This window comes from Pongo abelii, chromosome 23 (genome assembly GCF_028885655.2).
Source record: "Pongo abelii isolate AG06213 chromosome 23, NHGRI_mPonAbe1-v2.0_pri, whole genome shotgun sequence".
Lineage (NCBI taxonomy): Eukaryota > Metazoa > Chordata > Mammalia > Primates > Hominidae > Pongo > Pongo abelii.
This window is the reverse complement of record NC_085929.1, coordinates 26856575-26875418: the sequence shown is the minus strand read 5'-3', so window position 1 is coordinate 26875418 and position 18844 is coordinate 26856575. Positions and strand designations below refer to the sequence as shown.

At 50.4% G+C, this 18844-nt stretch overlaps 1 protein-coding gene across 1 annotated transcript in view; it reads left to right on the top strand.

Annotated features, from left to right (window-relative positions):
- Positions 1–10439: 10439 nt before the first annotated feature.
- The window catches only part of UBE2L3 (ubiquitin conjugating enzyme E2 L3), a gene marked incomplete at its 5' end in the record, with an annotated part of 55471 nt that continues 47066 nt past the window's right edge, over positions 10440–18844 (top strand). The window contains 1 exon segment of the mRNA NM_001134142.1: positions 10440–10499. Coding sequence (NP_001127614.1) covers positions 10473–10499 — 27 coding nt within the window.

Here is an 18844-nt window from a genome sequence, read left to right as displayed (position 1 = left end):
CACGCCTGTAGTTCCAGCTATTTGGGAGGCTGAGATGGAAGGATACCTTGAGCCTGGGAGGCAGAGATTACAGTGGACTGAGATTGTGCCACTCCACTTCCACCTGGACAAAAGAGCCAGACCCTGTTTCAAACAACCAAAAAAACAAAAAAACCAACCCCCAAAATAAAAACAATAATAATAAATAAAACAGAAATACCATAGGCCTGTTGGGAGGAGATATGCAGGAAGCGGATGGGGAGAGACACTGCCCCTACTTGCTTCAATGGGCAGATCTACTCTTTTTTTTTTGAGACAGGGTCTCACTCTGTCACCAGGCTGGAGTGCAGTGGCGCTATCTTGGCTCACTGCAACCTCCGCCTCACGGGTTCATGCCATTCTCCTGCCTCAGCCTCCCGAGTAGCTGGGACTACAGGCGCCCGCCACCGAGCCCAGCTAATTTTTTGTATTTTTAGTAGAGATGGGGTTTCACCGTGCCAGCCAAGATGTTCTCGATCTCCTGACCTCGTGATCCACCCTCTTCGGCCTTCCAAAGTGCTGGGATTACAGGTGTGAGCCACTGCGCCCGGCCGGCAGATCTACTCTTAAGTGTCATTTATCAGATTCGAAGAAGGGTTTTGGTTTAATAAAGGGTTATGCTCCTTGAAACAAGTTTGAGAACCCCTGGGTTAGAGGACCTCTTGCCCATTGTGTGCTCACACACACACGACACACACATACGCCATCCCAGTACGTAATGACCTCCCTGACCCAGAGAGAAGGTGATATGTCCCCCTTACATCTCAGTTGGCTCCACATTGCCAGCTCTGTATTCCACTTTCCCTCTCTCTACAACCCTAGTCTATGACTTTTGGGCCATGGAGTCTGGGTTTCTGGGCAACCTGATTCACATCCTTCTCCTGACGGCATGGCCTGGCTCCATTTCTGTTTGTCTACCAAAGCCCCAGGCTTTGTAGAGCCTGCCTGGCCTTGAGGAGGGGAATGGGCTCCATCCTGAGAGACTGCAGGAGGGTTTAAGCTTCCCATCCCCCATTGCTACAGTAGCTCCCCCAGCTTATAATTGCATATCCTTTATTTTTATTTATTAAAAACTTAATTTTTGGCCGGGCGCAGTGGCTCACATCTGTAATCCCAACACTTTGGGAGGCTGAGGCGGGTGGATCACGGGGTCAGGAGATCGAGATAATCCTGGCTAACACGGTGAAAACCCGTCTCCACTAAAAATACAAAAAATAGCCGGGTGTGGTGGCGGGCGCCTGAGTCCCAGCTACTTGGGAGACTGAGGCAGGAGAATGGTGTGAACCCGGGAGGTGGAGCTTGTAGTGAGTCAAGATAGCACCACTGCACTCCAGCCTGGTGACAGAGTGAGACTCTGTCTCAAAAAAAAAAAAAAAAAAAAAACAACACTTAATTTTTTTTTTTTTTTTTTTTTTTTTTTGTAGAGACAGGGTCTCCCTATGTTGCCTGGGCTGGTCTCAAACTCTTAATCTCGAGTGATCCTCCCACCTCAGCCTCCCAGAGTGCTGGGATTACAGGCATGAGCCACCACACCCAGCTGCATATTTTTTATTTTTGTTTCTATGTGTTTTCTGTCTGTTCTTTGCTGTCTCCTCCATGCCTAGAACAGTGCCTGGCACATGATAGGTGCTCAGTAAATACAGGACTGAAGAAGACAGAGGCAGACAGGCCAGATGTGGCTGCTGTCCTCAGGGAATTGACAGTCCATGATCTATGAGAATGAGCTGCAGACTGGGAGGCAGGTGTCCCAGCATGGGCTCACCAAGCTCCTGCCCTCTCCCGGTCCAGCTTTCTCACCTATTAAATAAAAGTGAAGCTGGACATGGTGGCCCACGCCTGTAATCTCAGCACTTTGGGAGGCCAAGGTGGGTGGATCGCTTGAGATCAGGAGATTGAGACCAGCCTGGCTAACATGGTGAAACCCCATCTCTACTAAAAAACACAAAAATTAGCAGGGCATGGTGGCAGGTGCCTGTAATGCCAGCTACTCGGGAGGCTGAGGCAGGAGAATTGCTTTAACTGGGAAGTGGAGGTTACAGTGAGCTGAGGTTGTGCCACTGCACTTCAGCCTGGGTGACAGAGCAAGACTCTGTGTCAAAATAAATAAACAAACAAACAATAAATGAAAGTGATGGATTACATGAATGGTTTTCAAACTGGGTTCCTCAGGGCTCAGTTTGGGGGAGAATGCAAAGGTTAAATACAAATAACAATGGAATGTAGTAACATTGGCGCTTGGGTGAGTGCTCTGGGTGAGGAATATGGTGCTCATGGGGAGAAGAGCCGCATCAGAGCAGGCTTCCTGGATGAGGCAAGGAGGAAACACAAGAGCTGAGAGCTGAAGGAGAGGGAGTGAGGGCTGCCAGAAGAACTGAGAGGCGATTTCAGGCAGTGGGAACTGGAGTTGCAAACCCCCAGCCTCCTGCAGTCTGGCTGTCTGTACCAGCCCTCACCCATGCCCACCACCCTCAGGGCACGCACATCCCTTCTTGCACTGATATTTTCCTGTCCTATTATGACCCTCCTTTGAGGGTGCAGGGAGGACTGGAGCTCAGGGAGGGAGGGTCATCTGGCCGGACTCTAACCCGCTGAGTTCCAGTGGAGTTCCTTCCATCCCCCAGCACTGGATGGGGCTGGATACCTGGAGAGGGACCGTGCTGCTCTTCCTGGGCCCTGCAGCCTGCCCGGCTGGTCCACATCTTCCTGGGCCAGGAGGGCAGCATTGTGCCAGCTTCTAGCTCTCTGGCTGGGGCCCCCTGGCCTGCTGGGCTGGCTTCCTGCCCTGGTGGCCCTGGCCCAGCTCCCCAGCTCATGTGCCTCTGCAGCAAGTGGTCAGCCCCTTCCCATCTGCACTTTATAAGCCTCATCCCTGAATCCTCCCCATAGCCAGGGAGCCTGGCACTATCCTCTCCAGAGAAGGAAACTGTCCAGGGTCACACAGGGAATTATGTGCAGGTCTGTGTGACCTGAGTCTGGGCTCTGAACTGGTGCTCGCAGGGTCTTGCCCACTGGCTCTGGCAGCCTGAGTGTTACTGTAATCCCCGAGCCTTTGGACAAGCAGGCACTGCTTCCTGAGATCCCCATTGCTGCTGTCAGCGTCTCTGTTTCCCAGCTCCACACTGCTGCCAGGACAGACGTATCTTCTGTCTTCTAGCATCTCCGTTTCTCTTCCCTTTAGATCTATTTTTCTTTTTTTTTTTGAGATGGAGTCTCGTTCTGTCATCCAGGCTGGAGTGCAGTGGCGCGATCTTGGCTCACTGTAAACTCTGTCTCCTGGATTCAAGCGATTCTTCTGCCTCAGCCACCCAAGTAGCTGGGATTACAGGCGCGTGCCACCATGCCTGGCTAATTTTTGTATTTTTAGCAGAGACGAGGTTTCACCACGTTGGCCAGGCTGGTCTCAAACTCCTGACCTCAGGTGATCTGCCCACCTCAGCCTCCCAAAGTGCTGAGATTACAGGCATGAGCCACCGCTCCCAGCCTGGATCTATTTCAATCACCCTCCTTACTCTGCAGCCTGAAACTTGAGGCTTTGCCCACTTCCCAAAGGCACGAGTAGCAATGACCATTTGTTCTGTCATTTGGCCATAGCTCTAGGTCAGAGGACAGTCCTTCATCAAATGTTTGTTGAGCATCCAATCTAGCCAGGGGATGACAAGCGTCAAGTAATGTGTTAATTTCTTCATTCACTAAGCACAGAGAATGGAGTAGAAGGAAGGTGGAAAGAAGGAAGGAAAAGAGAGAAGAAGGAGGACAGAAAGGAAGGAAGGTGGGAGGGAGAAAGGAAAGAAAGAGGGAGTCCTTTAGGTTATCTAAGCCCCGTCAGGACTTGGTCTGGTCCTCACAGTGCAAGAACAGACTTGGGCTTGAGCCTCTGACCAGCCAGATGACTGAGAAGCTGAGGAACAGCTTGAGCCTCAGTTTTTTCCACTGTAAATGGGGTTGATAGCAGTTCTGACCCAGAGGGCTGTTGGGGGAGTCACAGAGATGCTGGGTGCTGCCTTTGCACTCAAAAGGGTCCAGGCTAGGTGTGGTGGCTAACACCTGTAATCCCAGTACTTTGGGATGCTGAGGTGGCAGAATCTCTTCAGTCCATGAGTTACAGACCAGCCTGGATAATACAGAGACAACCTGTCTCTACAAAATTTTTTTTTCCAAAAATTAACCAGGCATGGAGGTGTGCACCTGTAGTTCTAGCTAGTTGAGAGTCTGAAGTGGGAGGATAACTTGAGTACAGGAGGTTGAGGCTGCACTGAGCCATGATCACACCACTATACTCCAGCCTGGGTGACAGAGCCAGACCCTATCCCAAAAAAAAAAAAAAAAAAAAAAAATTCAAAGGGGTCCAGCATGCATCTTACTGTCAGCTTACCTAAGGGAGCATGATAAATTGAGTCCCTGCCATGATGGACATGGGGAGTGTAGGGGGAGGGAATGGCAAAGGCACCACAGGCAGAGGGAACAGCACGGGCACAGTGGGGGGTGTGATGTGGCACACCACTGATTGTGGGAAGCGAGGGATGTGGGAGATGAGGCTTCAGGTAGTCAGAGGGAGGTTGAGGCAAAGCCTCACCTGCATGCTCTAGATGAGGTCCAATTCCTGGTACCCAGCTTCTTAGCCCAATGATGGGCCACTTCTCCCAGGGCCACAGTTTTCTCTCCTATCAAATAGAACATCTTAGCACTGCTTTATGCTGCCAATGAAGGGTATAAGTGTCCAGTGCCCATTTCCTGCCCCAGCAGAGGCACTTTCTTTTCCTTGTCCTCTTGCTTAATGGGGAACTCCTTCCATCCCTGGTTCCTCACCCAGCTTCTGCGAGGCCCCTCCTCTGAGCCCCCACACCTCATCAAACCCTCAACACTCTCTGGTGTTTTCCTTGGTACCTCCTCAAGATGCTGTGAGCTCCTTGGGGGCAGGTGGTGCCTGTGTACCTCTTTTTTTTTTTTTTTTTTTGAGACGGAGTCTCGCTCTGTCGCCCAGGCTGGAGTGCAGTGGCGCGATCTCGGCTCACTGCAAGCTCCACCTCCCGGGTTCACGCCATTCTCCTGCCTCAGTTTCTTGAGTAGCTGGTACTACAGGGGCCCGCCACCGCGCCCGGCTAATTTTTTCTTTTTTTTTGAGACGGAGTCTCGCTCTGTCGCCCAGGCTGGAGTGCAGTGGCACAATCTCCACTCACTGCAAACTCCGCCTCCTGGGTTCACGCCATTCTCCTGCCTCAGCCTCCTGAGTAGCTGGGACCACAAGCACCCGCCACCACACCCAGCTAATTTTTTGTGTTTTTAGTAGAGACGGGGTTTCACCGTGTTAGCCAGGATGGTCTCGATCTCCTGACCTCGTGATCTGCCTGCCTCGGCCTCCCAAAGTGCTAGGATTACAGGTGTGAGCCACCATGCCTGGCCTTTTTTTTTTTGTATTTTTAGTAGAGATGGGCTTTCCCCGTGGTCTCGATCTCCTGACCTCTTGATCCATCCGCCTCGGCCTCCCAAGGTGCTGGGATTCCAGGCGTGAGCCACCGCGCCCGGCACTGTGTATCTCTTTTTCTGGACCTGGGCCCAAGGCCTAATAGGTGAGTGCCCAAGACTCCATGCTGACTGGAGTGGTCAATGTGAGCAGAAGGGCCTGGTAGTCCAGGAGGAGGAAGAAGCCACTTCTTTTCAAAAAAATTTATGCCAGGCGCAGCAGCTCACGCCTGTAATCCCAGCACTTTGGGAGGCCGAAGCGGGCGGATCAGTAGGTCAGAAGTTCGAGACCAGCCTGACCAACATGGTGAAACCCCGTCTCTACTAAAAATGCAAAAATTAGCTGGGCATAGAGGCGCGCACATGTAATCCCAGCTACTCGGGAGGCTGGGGCAGGAAAATCGCTTGAACCCAGGAGGCGGAGGTTGCAGTGAGCTGAGATTGCGCCACTGCACTCCAGCCTGGGCGACAGGGCAAGACTCCGTCTCAAAAAAAAAAAAAAAAAAAAATTTATTACTGGCCGGGCGTGGTGGCTCACGCCTATAATCCTAGCACTTTGGGAGGCCAAGGCGGGCAGATCACGAGGTCAGGAGATCGAGATCATCCTGCCTAACACAGTGAAACCCCATCTCTACTAAAAATACCAAAAAAAAAAAAAAAAAAAAAATTAGCTGGGCGTGGTGGCGGGCTCCTGTAGTTCCAGCCACTCAGGAGGCTGAGGCAGGAGAATGGCGTGAACCCGGGAGGCGGAGGTTGCAGTGAGCCGAGATCGCGCCACAGCACTCCAGCCTGGGCGAAGCGCGAGACTCCGTCTCAAAAAAAGAAAAAATTATTACTTTTTTTAAAATTTTGAGATGGACTCTCACTCTGTCACCCAGGTTGGAGTGCAATGGCGTGATCTCGGCTCACTGCAACCTCCACCTCCCAGGTTTGAGCGATTCTCCCACCTCAGCCTCCTAAGTAGCTGGGACTATAGGCGCCCGCCACCACACCCAGCTAATTTTTGTATTTTTAGTAGAGACAGCATTTCACTATGTTGGCCAGGCTGGTCTCGAACTACTGACCTCGTGATCCGCCTGCCTCAGCTTCCCAAAGTGCTGGGATTACAGGTGTGAGCCACCGTACCTGGCCTATTTATTTTTGTAGATATGGTGGTCTTACTATGTTGCCCAGGCCGGTCTTGAACTCCGGGCCTCAAGTAATTCTCCCGGCTCAGCCTCCTAAAGTGCTGGGATTATAGGTGTGAGACTGTGCCCAGACAAAAAAGTCTACTTCTTTTTTTCTTTTCTTTCTTTCTTTCTTTTTTTTTTTTTTTGAGACATGGTCTCACTCTTTCACACAGGCTTGAGTGCAGTGGCACGATCACGGCTCACTGTAGCGTCAATCTCCCGGGCTCAAGTGATCCTCTCACTTCAGCCTCCCAAGTAGCTAGAATTACTTGGCCATCACACCTGGCTAATTCTTTTTTTATTTTTTGTAGAGACGGGGTCTCCCTATGTTGCCCAGGATGGTCTCAAACTCTTGGGCTCAAGCAATCCTCCTGCCTTGGCCTCCCCAAGTGCTAGGATTACAGGCCTGAGTCACCACAAGGTTACTTCTGATGGGAGGCTTGGGGAGATGGCACAGAAAGGATAGGTCTGTATGAACAAGGTTTGGCTGAGTGGACGGGATCGGGTATGACTAGAAGCCAGGCCTGCTAGAGGGAGCAATGAAGGTTTAGAGCAGGAAAGGGGCCCCAAAGGCCAGGCAGCCCTTCCACTGGGACTGGGTACATTTCCTGAGTGCTTGTTTAGTAAAAGCACTTTGTAGCTCAGTGGCTTGACTCCCCACCTGCAAAGTGCAAGGGAGTCATCTTGTAGGCAGTGGTAAGGATGCAAGAAGATGCCATGGCAAAGGCTAGTCCTTGACATTGAGCCTCTGATGATCCCACTCTGTATTCTCAGCTTAACACATCCGGTCAAAGATATGAATCATGCTTCCTCAACTGGCTTGGAATTTCTCAGCGTAAGGGTCCTTTTCCTCTGTAATTCTCCACAGAGGAAAGCAGTTCCCAATAAAGCTATGTTTTTTCTTTGTCCTGGGCCCAGTCAGGGCAGGTCCTGTGCTCACAGTAGACCTGAGTCAGTCCCAGGCTTCTAAGTCCCACCATGACCTTAGAGAGCTGATGGGGTCCCTCATACATACACTGAATGTGTATTGAACACCCAGTGTACTGGCCTTGGGGGAGGTAAAAGGCAGGCAGAATCGCTGACCACATGAGACTTGTCATCTAGTTTCTCCCTCCTTTACTGTGTGAAGCCTGGGCTCCCAAGATGAGTGTGAGGCCAGCCTCATTCCAGGATATGTATATCTATATATATATTTTTTGAGACGGAGTCTCGCTGTGTTACCCAGGCTGGAGTGCAGTGGCGCGATCTCGGCTCACTGCAAGCTCCACCTCCCGGGTTCACGCCATTCTCCTGCCTCAGCCTCCCGAGTAGCTGGGACTACAGGCGCCCGCCACCACGCCCGGCTCATATTTTGTATTTTTAGTAGAGACGGGCTTTCACCGTGTTAGCCAGGATGGTCTCGATCTCCTGACCTCATGATCCACCCACCTCGGCCTCCCAAAGTGCTGGGATTACAGGCGTGAGCCACTGCGCCCGGCCCCAGGATATATTATTTCCAGTTCCCTTTCCTTCTCGCCTTTCAGGAGAAACCCACTGTTCTTAGAAATGGAGAAAAATGTCCAGCCCCAGTGACTCACACCCATAATCCCAGCACTTCGGGAGGCCAAGGTGGGTGGATCACTTGAGGTCAGGAGTTCGAGACCATCCTGGCCAAAAATGCTAAAACCCTGTCTCTACTAAAAATACAAAAATTAGCTGGGCATGGTGGCAGGTGCCTATAATCTATGCTACTCAGGAGGCTGAGGCAGGAGAATCACTTGAACCCGGGAGGCGGAGGTTACAGTGAGCTGAGATCATGCCATTGCACTCCACCCTGGGTGACAGAGTTAAACTGTGTCTCAAAAAAAAAAAAAAAAAAAAGAGAGAGAAAAACTCCTTAAGAAGGTCTGAGTATATTCTGAAGCTATGTTCTTCTCTCTGCATTGCTACCTGAGGTCCAAACCACTGTCACCTCTTTGCCTGAATGATTGCAACCGGTTTCCAAGTGGCCCCTGCTCCCCTTCTTATCCTCTTACTCACCTCCATTCCCCATTTTCCAATCAGAGTACTCTTTTTTTTTTTTTAAGACGGAGTCTTACTCTGCTGCCCAGGCTGGAGTGCAGTGGCGCGGTATTGGCTCACTGCAACCTCTGCCTCCCAGGTTCAAGCGATTCTCCTGCCTCAGCCTCCTGAGTAGCTGGGATTACAGTCGCCTGCCACCACACCTGGCTAATTTTTGTATTTTTAGTAGAGACAGAGTTTCAGCATGTTGGTCAGGCTGGCCTCAAACTCCTGACCTCAAGTGATCCACCCGTCTCAGCCTCCCAAAGTGCTGGGATTACAGGCATTAGCCACTGCGCTGAACCCCAAATTACTCTTTAAAACACGCATCTCAGCCCAGGTGTGGTCGCTCATGCCTGTAATCCCACCACTTTGGGAGGTTGAGGCGGGAGGACTGCTAGGAGTTTGAGACCAGCCTGGGCAAGACAGTGAGACTTCATTTCTACAAAAAATAAAAAAAAACTTAGCAGGGTGTGGTGGAATGTGCCTGTAGTCCCAGTTAATTGGGAGGCGAAGCAGGAGGATCCCTTGAGCCTAGGAGGTCGAGGCAGCAGTGAGCTGTTATTGTGCCACTGTACTTCAGCGTGGGTGACAGATCAAGACTCTGTCTCAAAAAAAAAAAAAATCATCTGACCATGGGGTCGATACTCATATCTATCAAAGACCTCTCACAGAACATGGAATAGAAACCAACTCTTCCCCTTTCTACAAGACCCTCCATGGTCTGTCCCCTGCCTCCCTCCCACCCTATAATCCTTTTACTCCATTCTGGACACTGAGACAGCCTCATGGTCTTTGCCAGTGCTGCTTCCTCTGCTCGAAACGTTCTCCTCCAGTCCTCCCAGCTGTTCCTTCCCATTTTCCAGGTCCCAGCATTGGCTTTGGAGCCAGCAGCCCACCTGTGACAGGAGCCTGACTCTGCTCCTAGCTGACCGTGTGACCTTGGGCAAGTCACTGGCTTCTTCTATGCTTCTGTTTATTGTGAAATGAGGATGTTAATGCTAATGTATCCCAGAGGATGGTTCCAAGGATTAAAGAAAATAAAGCACTAGAGAGAGGTCTGGCACTTAATAGGGCCATTTCCTCTATTTGGCTTCCTTGACCTCTCAAAGTATGTCCCCACTGTCACTTTCCTATCACCGAGTTTTCTTCACAGAGCTTGGCAGTGCCTGTAGTGCCTGAAATAACCTTGGTTATTCAACTTTTTTTTTTTCCCCCAAGACGGAGTCTTCCTCTGTCACCCAGGCTGGAGCGTAGTGGCAAGATCTTGGCTCACTGCAACCTCTGCCTCCCGGGTTCAAGCGATTCTCCTGCCTCAGCCTCCTGAGTAGCAGAGATTACAGGCGCCCGCCATCACGCCTGGCTAATTTTTTGTATTTTTAGTAGAGACCAGGTTTCACCACGTTGGCCAGGCTGGTCTCGAACTCCTGACCTCGTGATCCACCCGCCTCGGTTTCCCAAAGTGCTGGGATTACAGGCGTGAGCCCCCGCGCCCGGCCAACTATTTTATGCAATCAATATTTATTATGCTCCTACTATGTGCCAGGCACTGGTTGTAACTGCCATCTGATTGGATGATCCGTAAACGCTGCGGCGGCCCAGTCTGTGCGGTTCACTCGTATTCCTCCACGCGCCCCCCCAGCACGGTGGGAAGCACACAGTAGGTGCTCCGCTCTGCTCCTGTGCCCCGCCCCGCGGCCCCTCCCCCGCTCCAGGAAGTGCGGGGGCTCCAGCCGCCCGGCCGGCCGCAATGCATTCTGGGGAAGGAGCAGCACCAAATCCAAGATGGCGGCCAGCAGGAGGCTGATGAAGGTAAAAGCCATTCTCTGGCAGCGGCCGGGCGTGGGGCGGCGTCCCAGGCTCCGGATCCCCGAGGCAGGCGGCGGCTTCTCAGGGCGCTGCCGTCTGGCTTCCTGCCCTACATGGCCTCGTCGGTTCCCTGGGCCGCGCGCAGGCTCAAGGCGCTAACGGGGCTGGCCTAGGCCGCAGCCTGGGCGGGAGCGCAAGGCCGCGCTGGGAGCCGCTGTCGGCCCCTCAGCCCGGCCCGGGGCGTTCACGCCACTCTCCGCCCGGAGCTTGGCCGCGTCCCCCTGTCGCGGAGGCCGCGGTCCGATCCGAGGGCGTCGTTAATGTGAGAGCCCGGTTGGGAGGCTCCAAACCGGGCGCCTTCGGGGAAGGCCCGAGCGCCGGAGCCCCTGCCCGGAGCCCGCGCCGCGGAACCGCCCCACCCTGGGCCGCAGTGCGCTGGGCTTGCAGCTCCGCTTGGCCCGGCCACAGCTCGGGAGTCTGGGAGGTTCGGGTTAGGAAAGAGAGGAGGAGGCCAGGCGGCCAAAGTTAGGTCAGTTTGTTGGTGGGTCGTTTGGAATTGCGCTGGGTCCTAGCAAACTGTCGCCTTGTGACTGCAGAGTCACACAGCGGGTAAGTTCCAACTCCAGGAAGGCCTGAGGTCGGCCCCGATCGCGGCGCGGTTCTGCTTCCCTCTCCTCCACGCAGTCATCCCGATCTCCCTTCCCTGATAAAGCGAAGTGCCATTTCTTGGCGGGGAGAACGGTTGATTTCAGTCGTTCGAATCAAAACGGGCCAAAGTTTATAATAATAACTTGGTACTTTGGATCTTGAATGCAGCAGGGTGCTTTCTCGCTAATTGGCACCTTTTGGTGAGGAACACATGCTAAATTGGCTTAGTTCTTTTGCCAGTGGATTTGCCAAGGTCCTCCGTAGCCCACCCCGCTAGCATCTGTGAGTCGGCGGCTGGGTAGTGCTGCCGGCCTGCAACGGGCCGGAAATTTAAAAAAGGCCCGGGAGCCGGTTTCCTGAGGGGAGATAAAGAGCTGGGGTTCGTTCTGGGCAGAGCAGTGCTTGGTAGAGCTAGGCATTGAACTTGGAGCCACAGTCTCTGAGCCTTCCCTCCCTCCCTGGGAACGTTTTCTTTCTTTTGTTCCCTAAGGGCTAGAGAGGACATTAACTTTATAAAACTGGAGTGGAAGTGGGCACAAAAGAACAGTCAGAGGACTTCAGACCTCTCCTCATCTCTTAAGCTAGTCACACCACCATTCACCAGATAAGGGGTCGGTTAATGGTTTTCTTTCCTACCCTACTCCCAGGTGCAGTCGTCCATTAACCCTTGTGGATTTAAACTTAGAAAGATTTCGGGAGTGCAGGCCGGGCGCGATGGCTCACGCCTGTAATCCCAGCACTCCTGGGAGACCGAGGCGGGCGCATCACTTGAGGTCAGGAGTTCAAGACCAGCCTGGCCAACATGGTGAAACCCTGTCTCTACTAAAAATATAAAAATTAGCTGGGCGTGGTTGCATTCGCCTGTAATCTCAGCTACCCGGGAGGCTGAGGTGGAAGAGTCGCTTGAACCCGGGAGGTGGAGGTTGCAGTGAGCCAAGTTTGCACCACTGCACTCCAGCCAGGGCGACAGAGTGAGACTCCATCTCAAAAAAAAAAAAAAAAAAAAGATTTCTGGAGTGCATGCCTTGCTTTCTAATGTTACTGAAATTACTCTGAATCTGTATCCTCATCTCTCAGGTGCCCTCCCAAGTGCTCTCCTCCCCAGACTACCCCTGACGGACACCAGAGTTCTTTTAAAGCAGATAACTCAATTCTTTCACTCCTGTTAAAAACCTCTATGGTCTTATTGTCCTCAGCAGTTAATCCTAACCTCTTACTTGGCATGCAGGACCTTTCTTAGACTGGCTGAAAGCAATCTGTTGAGCCTCATCTCCTGCCCTTTGGTTTCCCACAATTCTTGCACCTAATCACAGTAGCTACTATTTTTCCAGCTTTTACTTCGTGCTTTATATGCATGACCATGTTTAATCCTTCCTGTGAAGTAGACATTGTGATTTCCATTTTATCGATGAGAAAAGATTCTTTGGCTTGCTCAGGGTTACCTAGCTAGGGAGAGTGAGTTGTGATCGAACTTGGTTCTTTCTCCAAAGCAAAGTCTCCTGCTCTTACTTGCTGTCTGGTGTCCCTTTGCACGTGTTGTTTGCTCTACCCAAGAAAAGCTGCCTTCTCCTCACTTCTCCCTTCCAGAGAAGTCCCAGGTTCAACTCCAGTGCCAACTACTCTGTGAGCCCCTGCTCCCACATCCCCCTTCAGAGTGAGTTGTTTCCTCCTTTGTGTGACCACAGCGCTTTCTTTATATTTCTCTTTGAGCACTTGTCACAATCTCTTTGTGTTACAGACTTGTCTTTCCTATACTGGGTTCTGAGATCCCGAAAGGCAGGGATCTTGACCTAATTCATCCTGGTAGCCCCCTAGCCTATCCCAGTTGACCCAGTTTGGAATCTCCAGGCTCTCAGTGGTCTAAGAGGGGACTTATTATGGTTTTAAAATTATTACTCTGTTTCTAAAAAAAAAACAGACCTTGGGAAAAAATTGTAACATTAACTATTTATTAAATATTAGGTTATTTACGTAAGTTATCTTTTCAACACTGAAAGTTAGTGTATTGTCATTTGTATTTTTTATAAATGAGGACATTGTGAGGTTAAATAGGTTAAGGGAGTTACCTAAGGTAGAATTGTAGAACATGGTGGGGAGAGAGAAGACGCTGACTCTTCCTGGCTCCAGGACCCAAATTCCATGCCTCTTGTCAGGCTGTCTTTCTTACTCAAAGGCTGCATGGAGCGGTGTGTTGTTTCTTAAGTTGAGGATGGAAAGGCTTTCAGTTCACTAGGGGAACACCAGTTATGTAATGCTGATCATTGGCTGTGAGAATCAATGTTTAAGACTGGTTTTTTTTTTTTTTAAAGGAAGAAAAATTAGTGATACAAGTTGATAAACAGAGTCTTTTCGGTACATAGGGTGGAAATAAAGTGATTTTCGTTGGTGAAAAATTGGGGCTTAGTGCATGGAACAGTGCCTTAGGCATAGCAATCTAGCAAATGTTGAATGATCAAATTAATTACATCTTAAAAGAACTTTAGATTTCTGTTAAAAATGTTTTCTAGGACATTCCGCAGCAAAGATTTCTTTGTAACAATGGACTGTCTGCAGATAGTGTAAAACACATTATTAAAAGTAGAGTGATTTGCATATACTACACTGAGAAGTTATTTTAGGCAAAGTGAGTATGATAGTCTTTTATTTCAAAAGCACTTGCCAGGAGGATTAACCTCTTTTAGAAACCTTTTTAGGGATTACAGTGTTAATAAAACATTAAGTACATTTTAATTTGCAAGCAGCTAATTTAGCATTGTTGGCCACAACCAGATTGTAACCATTGCTTCAATCAGGATGGGGAAATTGCTACAAAAGCCAAAAGTGAAACCTTTATGTGTGGCTTAGGCAACTGATTGCCATCTGATCATTTCTTTGCAGCTTCACACTGCACACATTTCCCCTAAGGGCCCTCCTGTTGAGTAGCTTCCCAGAAGGGCTTTTCTCAGAGGGGAAATCTGTGGATTTAGAGGGGTGTGTGTGTAATGTCTTGTTACTTATCATGACATAACTGTTGAGTTAAGGAGTTTCGCTCTTGTTGCCCAGGCTGGAATGCGATGGCACGATCTCTGTGCACTACAACCTCTGCCTCCCAGGTTCAAGCGATTCTCCTGCCTCAGCCTCCCAAGTAGCTGGTACTATAGGTGTGCACCACCACTCCCTGCTAATTTTGTGTAGAGAGGAGGTTTCACCATGTTTGCCACACTGGTCTCGAACTCCTAACCTCAGGTGATCTGCCCGCCGAGGCCTCCCAAAGTGCTGGGTTTACAGGTGTGAGCCACTGCGCCCAGCATAATGCTATTTAAAAATGTTCACTCAGAACTTCATATTGTTATATTTTCTCCCGGTCCATAGTCATAGTAGGAGGAACCTCTAAAAGTTCATTCCTTGGGTTTCGTTGTATTAAGCAGTGAGGTAGTTTGCTTTTGAGTGTAGGTTTAGATTCTGAGGTTGGGTGATTAAGGAGATAGAGCAATAAGTATGTCACATGTTTCAGGAGGTGAGGGGAGTTGTATATGTGATGTTATGCCAGTATAAATGTCCTGAATCCACTGAGGCTTTGTGAATTGAGAAAAACGTTGCATCTTTTTTTCTAAATTCATGCATTCCAGTAAGTTGGGACTGTTTCTGCCTCCCTTAATGGTATTCTTTGTAAATGTTTGGGACAGGTGATGGGAAGGAGTATACTCAATTATTGCAACATTTGGGACCTTTTAAGGTATTTACTAGAAAACTCTGAGGCAGGCTAGGCGCGGTGGCTTACACCTGTAATCCCAGCACTTTGGGAGGCCGAGGCAGGCGGATCATGAGATCAGGAGTTCGAGGCCAGCCAGGCCAACATAGTGAAACCCCGTCTCTACTAAAAATACAAAAAATTAGCCGGGCGTGGTGGTGGGTGCCTGTAATCCCAGCTACTTGGGAGGCTGAGGCAGGAGAATTGCTTGAACCCGGGAGGCAGAGGTTGCAGTGAGCCGAGATTGTGCCATTGCATTCCAGTGCGAGACTCCGTCTCAAAAAAAAAAAGGAAACCCTGAGACAAAAACTCTTGTCTCAGGGTACTGGGGCCTTTTCTGATCTTGTTAAAACTCTAAATTAGGAGACTGTTGCTTTAACATTTTATTGTAAGAGGACACTTGAAAGTATTCTCATTTTATTGGAACGTTTGTTACGTTTGAGATATTTCTATATTCTTTGCTACAGCAGTAAATGTGAGAGCCACATTTCTTTGCAGCTTCACACTGCACACACTTCACACTGCACACACTGTGCTCATTAGAGAGCCACAGAGACGTTCCTCCTGAGCCAGACTCCAACCACTTCCCGAGTTTTCTTGGGAACGGCGCATAGATCTGTAGGCATCTAAGTCTTAGCTCCTCCTGTGACTCTCTCCCTCTGGCCCCATGCATCTCCTGCTGTCCCACCTTAGTTCATGGTTCACTTGTTTACTCAGTTGCTCAAGGAAAAAATGCCAGCGGAGCCCTTCTCGGCTCTTCCTTCCTTGTCTGGTCACCTGGTGGATTCTGCTGAACTATGCCTTCAGTCTCTGTTCTCTGCCTGTCTTCTCTCCATCCCCCCTCCCACTCCCACTCCCAATGCCACTGCCACTCCCACTGCCTCAGTTCAGGCCATCCCTGTTTGTGGTAGACACCTGCATCGAGTTCCTTAATGGTTCGTCTAAACTCCTTACTGGTCAGCGCACTCTCTGTCCCACACTATTCCTAACCAGCAGTGCATCAGAGTAGTGTGTGGTGTGTTGTGCAGTAGAGAAATGCACATGACCAGGCCCTGCTCTCAGAGATTGGAGCAGAATTTAGTAGGGTGAGGATGAGGCTGGGACTCTGGAATACAAGTGCACATTCCTTAGCTTTTTCCTTCAAGGTCTTGTCTCACCAGCCTTGTCTCGCCCCACTTGCCCGTTGAGTCCCCTAAAAACAGCATGCTTTGCACACTCTGGATCTCGTGATTGGCATCCCTGTCTCTTCTTTGTACCAGGGTAACTTTTTGACCTTTGAGACTCAGCTCAAGGGGCAATTCCTCTGCCCTTGAGCTCAACAGAGGAGAAAAATGGCATGTACCTGGAACAAATAAATCCTGGGCTGGCCACTCTGTGCTAGATGTCTGCCACCTGACTAATGGCTTGCAGGAGAGGGAAAGACCCCCTCTGACACTGAGGAGGAGGTCGAACTTGGCCTGGCCCTTTAAGCACGAGTAGGGTTTCAGCAGTCGAAGAAGAGGGACCGGGTGGCCAGTGAGGTTGAGTCTCTCTCATCCCTCAGGAGGGCTGTGGGCAGTGCCTATGGGAAATGCCTTGAGGAGCCCCAGAGACCATCTGCCTACTCCCCAGTGCTGCTTGCATCTGACCTTGTGCTGTCCCACTTTGGGTTTTTGTTAGGCTAGCCCCTGAGATGCTTTCCAGAAGTGTTGAGGCATTGGCTTGATTTTGCCCCAGATTGGCATGTCTAGCGCACCTGGTTCCTCCAGAGCTAGGAGACCTCCCTCTGCCAGGCCAGCCTTGGAGGGTGAGCTACCTCTCTATAGGGGGGGTCACTGAGGGCAGTGCTGATGGATTTAAGGACAGGTGGCAGAGACGCCATAGCCTTTAGGTTGAGGGGCCAGATCTACATATCTCCTGGATGCTACAGCTATCCAGGGGAAGTGGCATGCCACTCACTCGGGAAGGGCTTTGCATGTATCTCCTGTGGCGAGCTTCATCATGTCTGTTCTTGGGGGACATAAATAAGCCTAACCTCCCCAAGCCCCCCACCCATATAAGAAAGGGAGGAAGGGGCTTTTGCTCAGAGCAAAGCTGTTTAGAGGAAGACTACAGCATAGCAGTTAAAAGCTCAGGTTCTGGAGTTTCAATCCTGGGCCTGCCATGTCTTAGCTGAGTGACCCTGGGCAAGTTACTTTACTTCTCTGTGCCTTAGTTACTTCGTCTGTGTGTGAAGGTTAAATGAGTTAATATATACCAACTGCTTAGAAGAGTGCCTGGCATATAGTTAAGTGTGGGCTACTTGTAGATATTATTATTGGGAATAACCAAGACATGTTCCAGGGCAGGGAGATGACCAGCCTGACAGGAGGGGAGGATTTGGAGGAGTGATAGGAGATGGTACTGCAAAGGTGTTTTTGGGCCAGGTTGTGGCCAGCCTGCCTGGACATACCCTCATCACTGAGAGCCCATTCTCTTACCTGTGGTACTCTCTTATTCTGTAGGTTGGAGAAAGAGTTACTGAGACAGCTGTGTGAATGTTTGTTTAAAAATGTTGGCTGGGGGCCAGGCGTGGTGGCTCACACCTGTAATCCTAGCACTTTGGGAGGCCAAGGCGGGCGGATCATGAGGTCAGGAGATTGAGACCATCCTGGCCAACATGGTGAAACCCCATCTCTACCAAAAATACAAAAATTAACCAGGCCTGGTGGTGCGTGCCTGTAATCCCAGCTACTAGGGAGGGGGAGGCACAAGAATTGCTTGAACCTGAGAGGCAGAGGTTGCAGTGAGCTGAGATCGTGCCACTGCACTCCAGCCTGGGCGACAGAGTGAGACTCTGTCTCAAAAAATGTTGGCCTGGCACAGTGGCTCACACCTGTAATCCCAGCACTTTGGGAGGCTGAGGCAGGTGGATCACTTGAGGTCAGGAGTTCGAGACCAGCCTGGTCAACATGGTGAAACCCCATCTCTACTAGAATCACAGAAAAATTAGCTGGGTGTGGTGGCACGTGCCTGTAATCCCAGCTACGTGGGAGGCTGAGGCAGGAGAATCGCTTGAACCCGGGAGGCAGAGGTTGCAGTGAGCCAAGATCATGCCACTGCACTCTGGCCTGGGCAACAGGGTAAGACTCCATCCCAAAAAAAAAAAAAAAAATGAAAAGAAAAAAGAAAAATGTTTACTTGGCTGGGCGTGATGGCTCACGCCCGAATCCCAGCACTCTGAGAGGTCAAGGCGGGTGGATCACTTGAGGAGACCAGCCATGGGAAACATGGCGAAACCCCATCTCTACTTAAAAAAAAAAAAAACAAAAACAAAAATCAGCCGAGTGTGGTGGTGCATGCCTGTAATCCCGGCAGCTACTCTGGAGGCTGAGGCAGGAGAATCACTTGAATCCAGAAGGCAGAGGTTGCAGTGAGCTGAGATGGCGCCACTGCTCTCCAGCCTGGGTGATAGAGTGAGACTCTCAAAAAAAGAGAAAAGTTTACTTTTCCCAACAAAGTTGAATAGCTTTTTTTTTTTTTTTTTTTTGGAGACGGAGTCTCACTCTATCACCCAGGCTGGAGTGCAGTGGCGCCATCTCAGCTCACTGCAACCTCTGCCTCCCATGTTCAAGCCATTCCTCCTGCCTCAGCGTCCCGAGTAGCTGGAACTACAGGCATGTGCCACCATACCCGGCTGATTTTGTATTTTTAATAGAGACGGGGTTTCGCTGATCTCGAACTCCTGCCCTCAGGCGATCCACCCACCTTAGCCTCCCAAAGGATTACAGGCATGAGCCACTGTGCCCAGCTTAAAATTGAATAGCTCTTGAACTCAAAAATTTGTCTTCCTAATATCTCAGAAATTTACCTTGCATATTGTAAACATCCAGTGTAGTGTGACAGTCACCGTGTCCAAAGATGAGCATAGGTGCTATGGAAGGCTCCCATAGGTGCTGAACTGGGGCAGGGGTGGAGGTTTGAAAGCAACTTTTTTTTTTTTTTTGAGGCA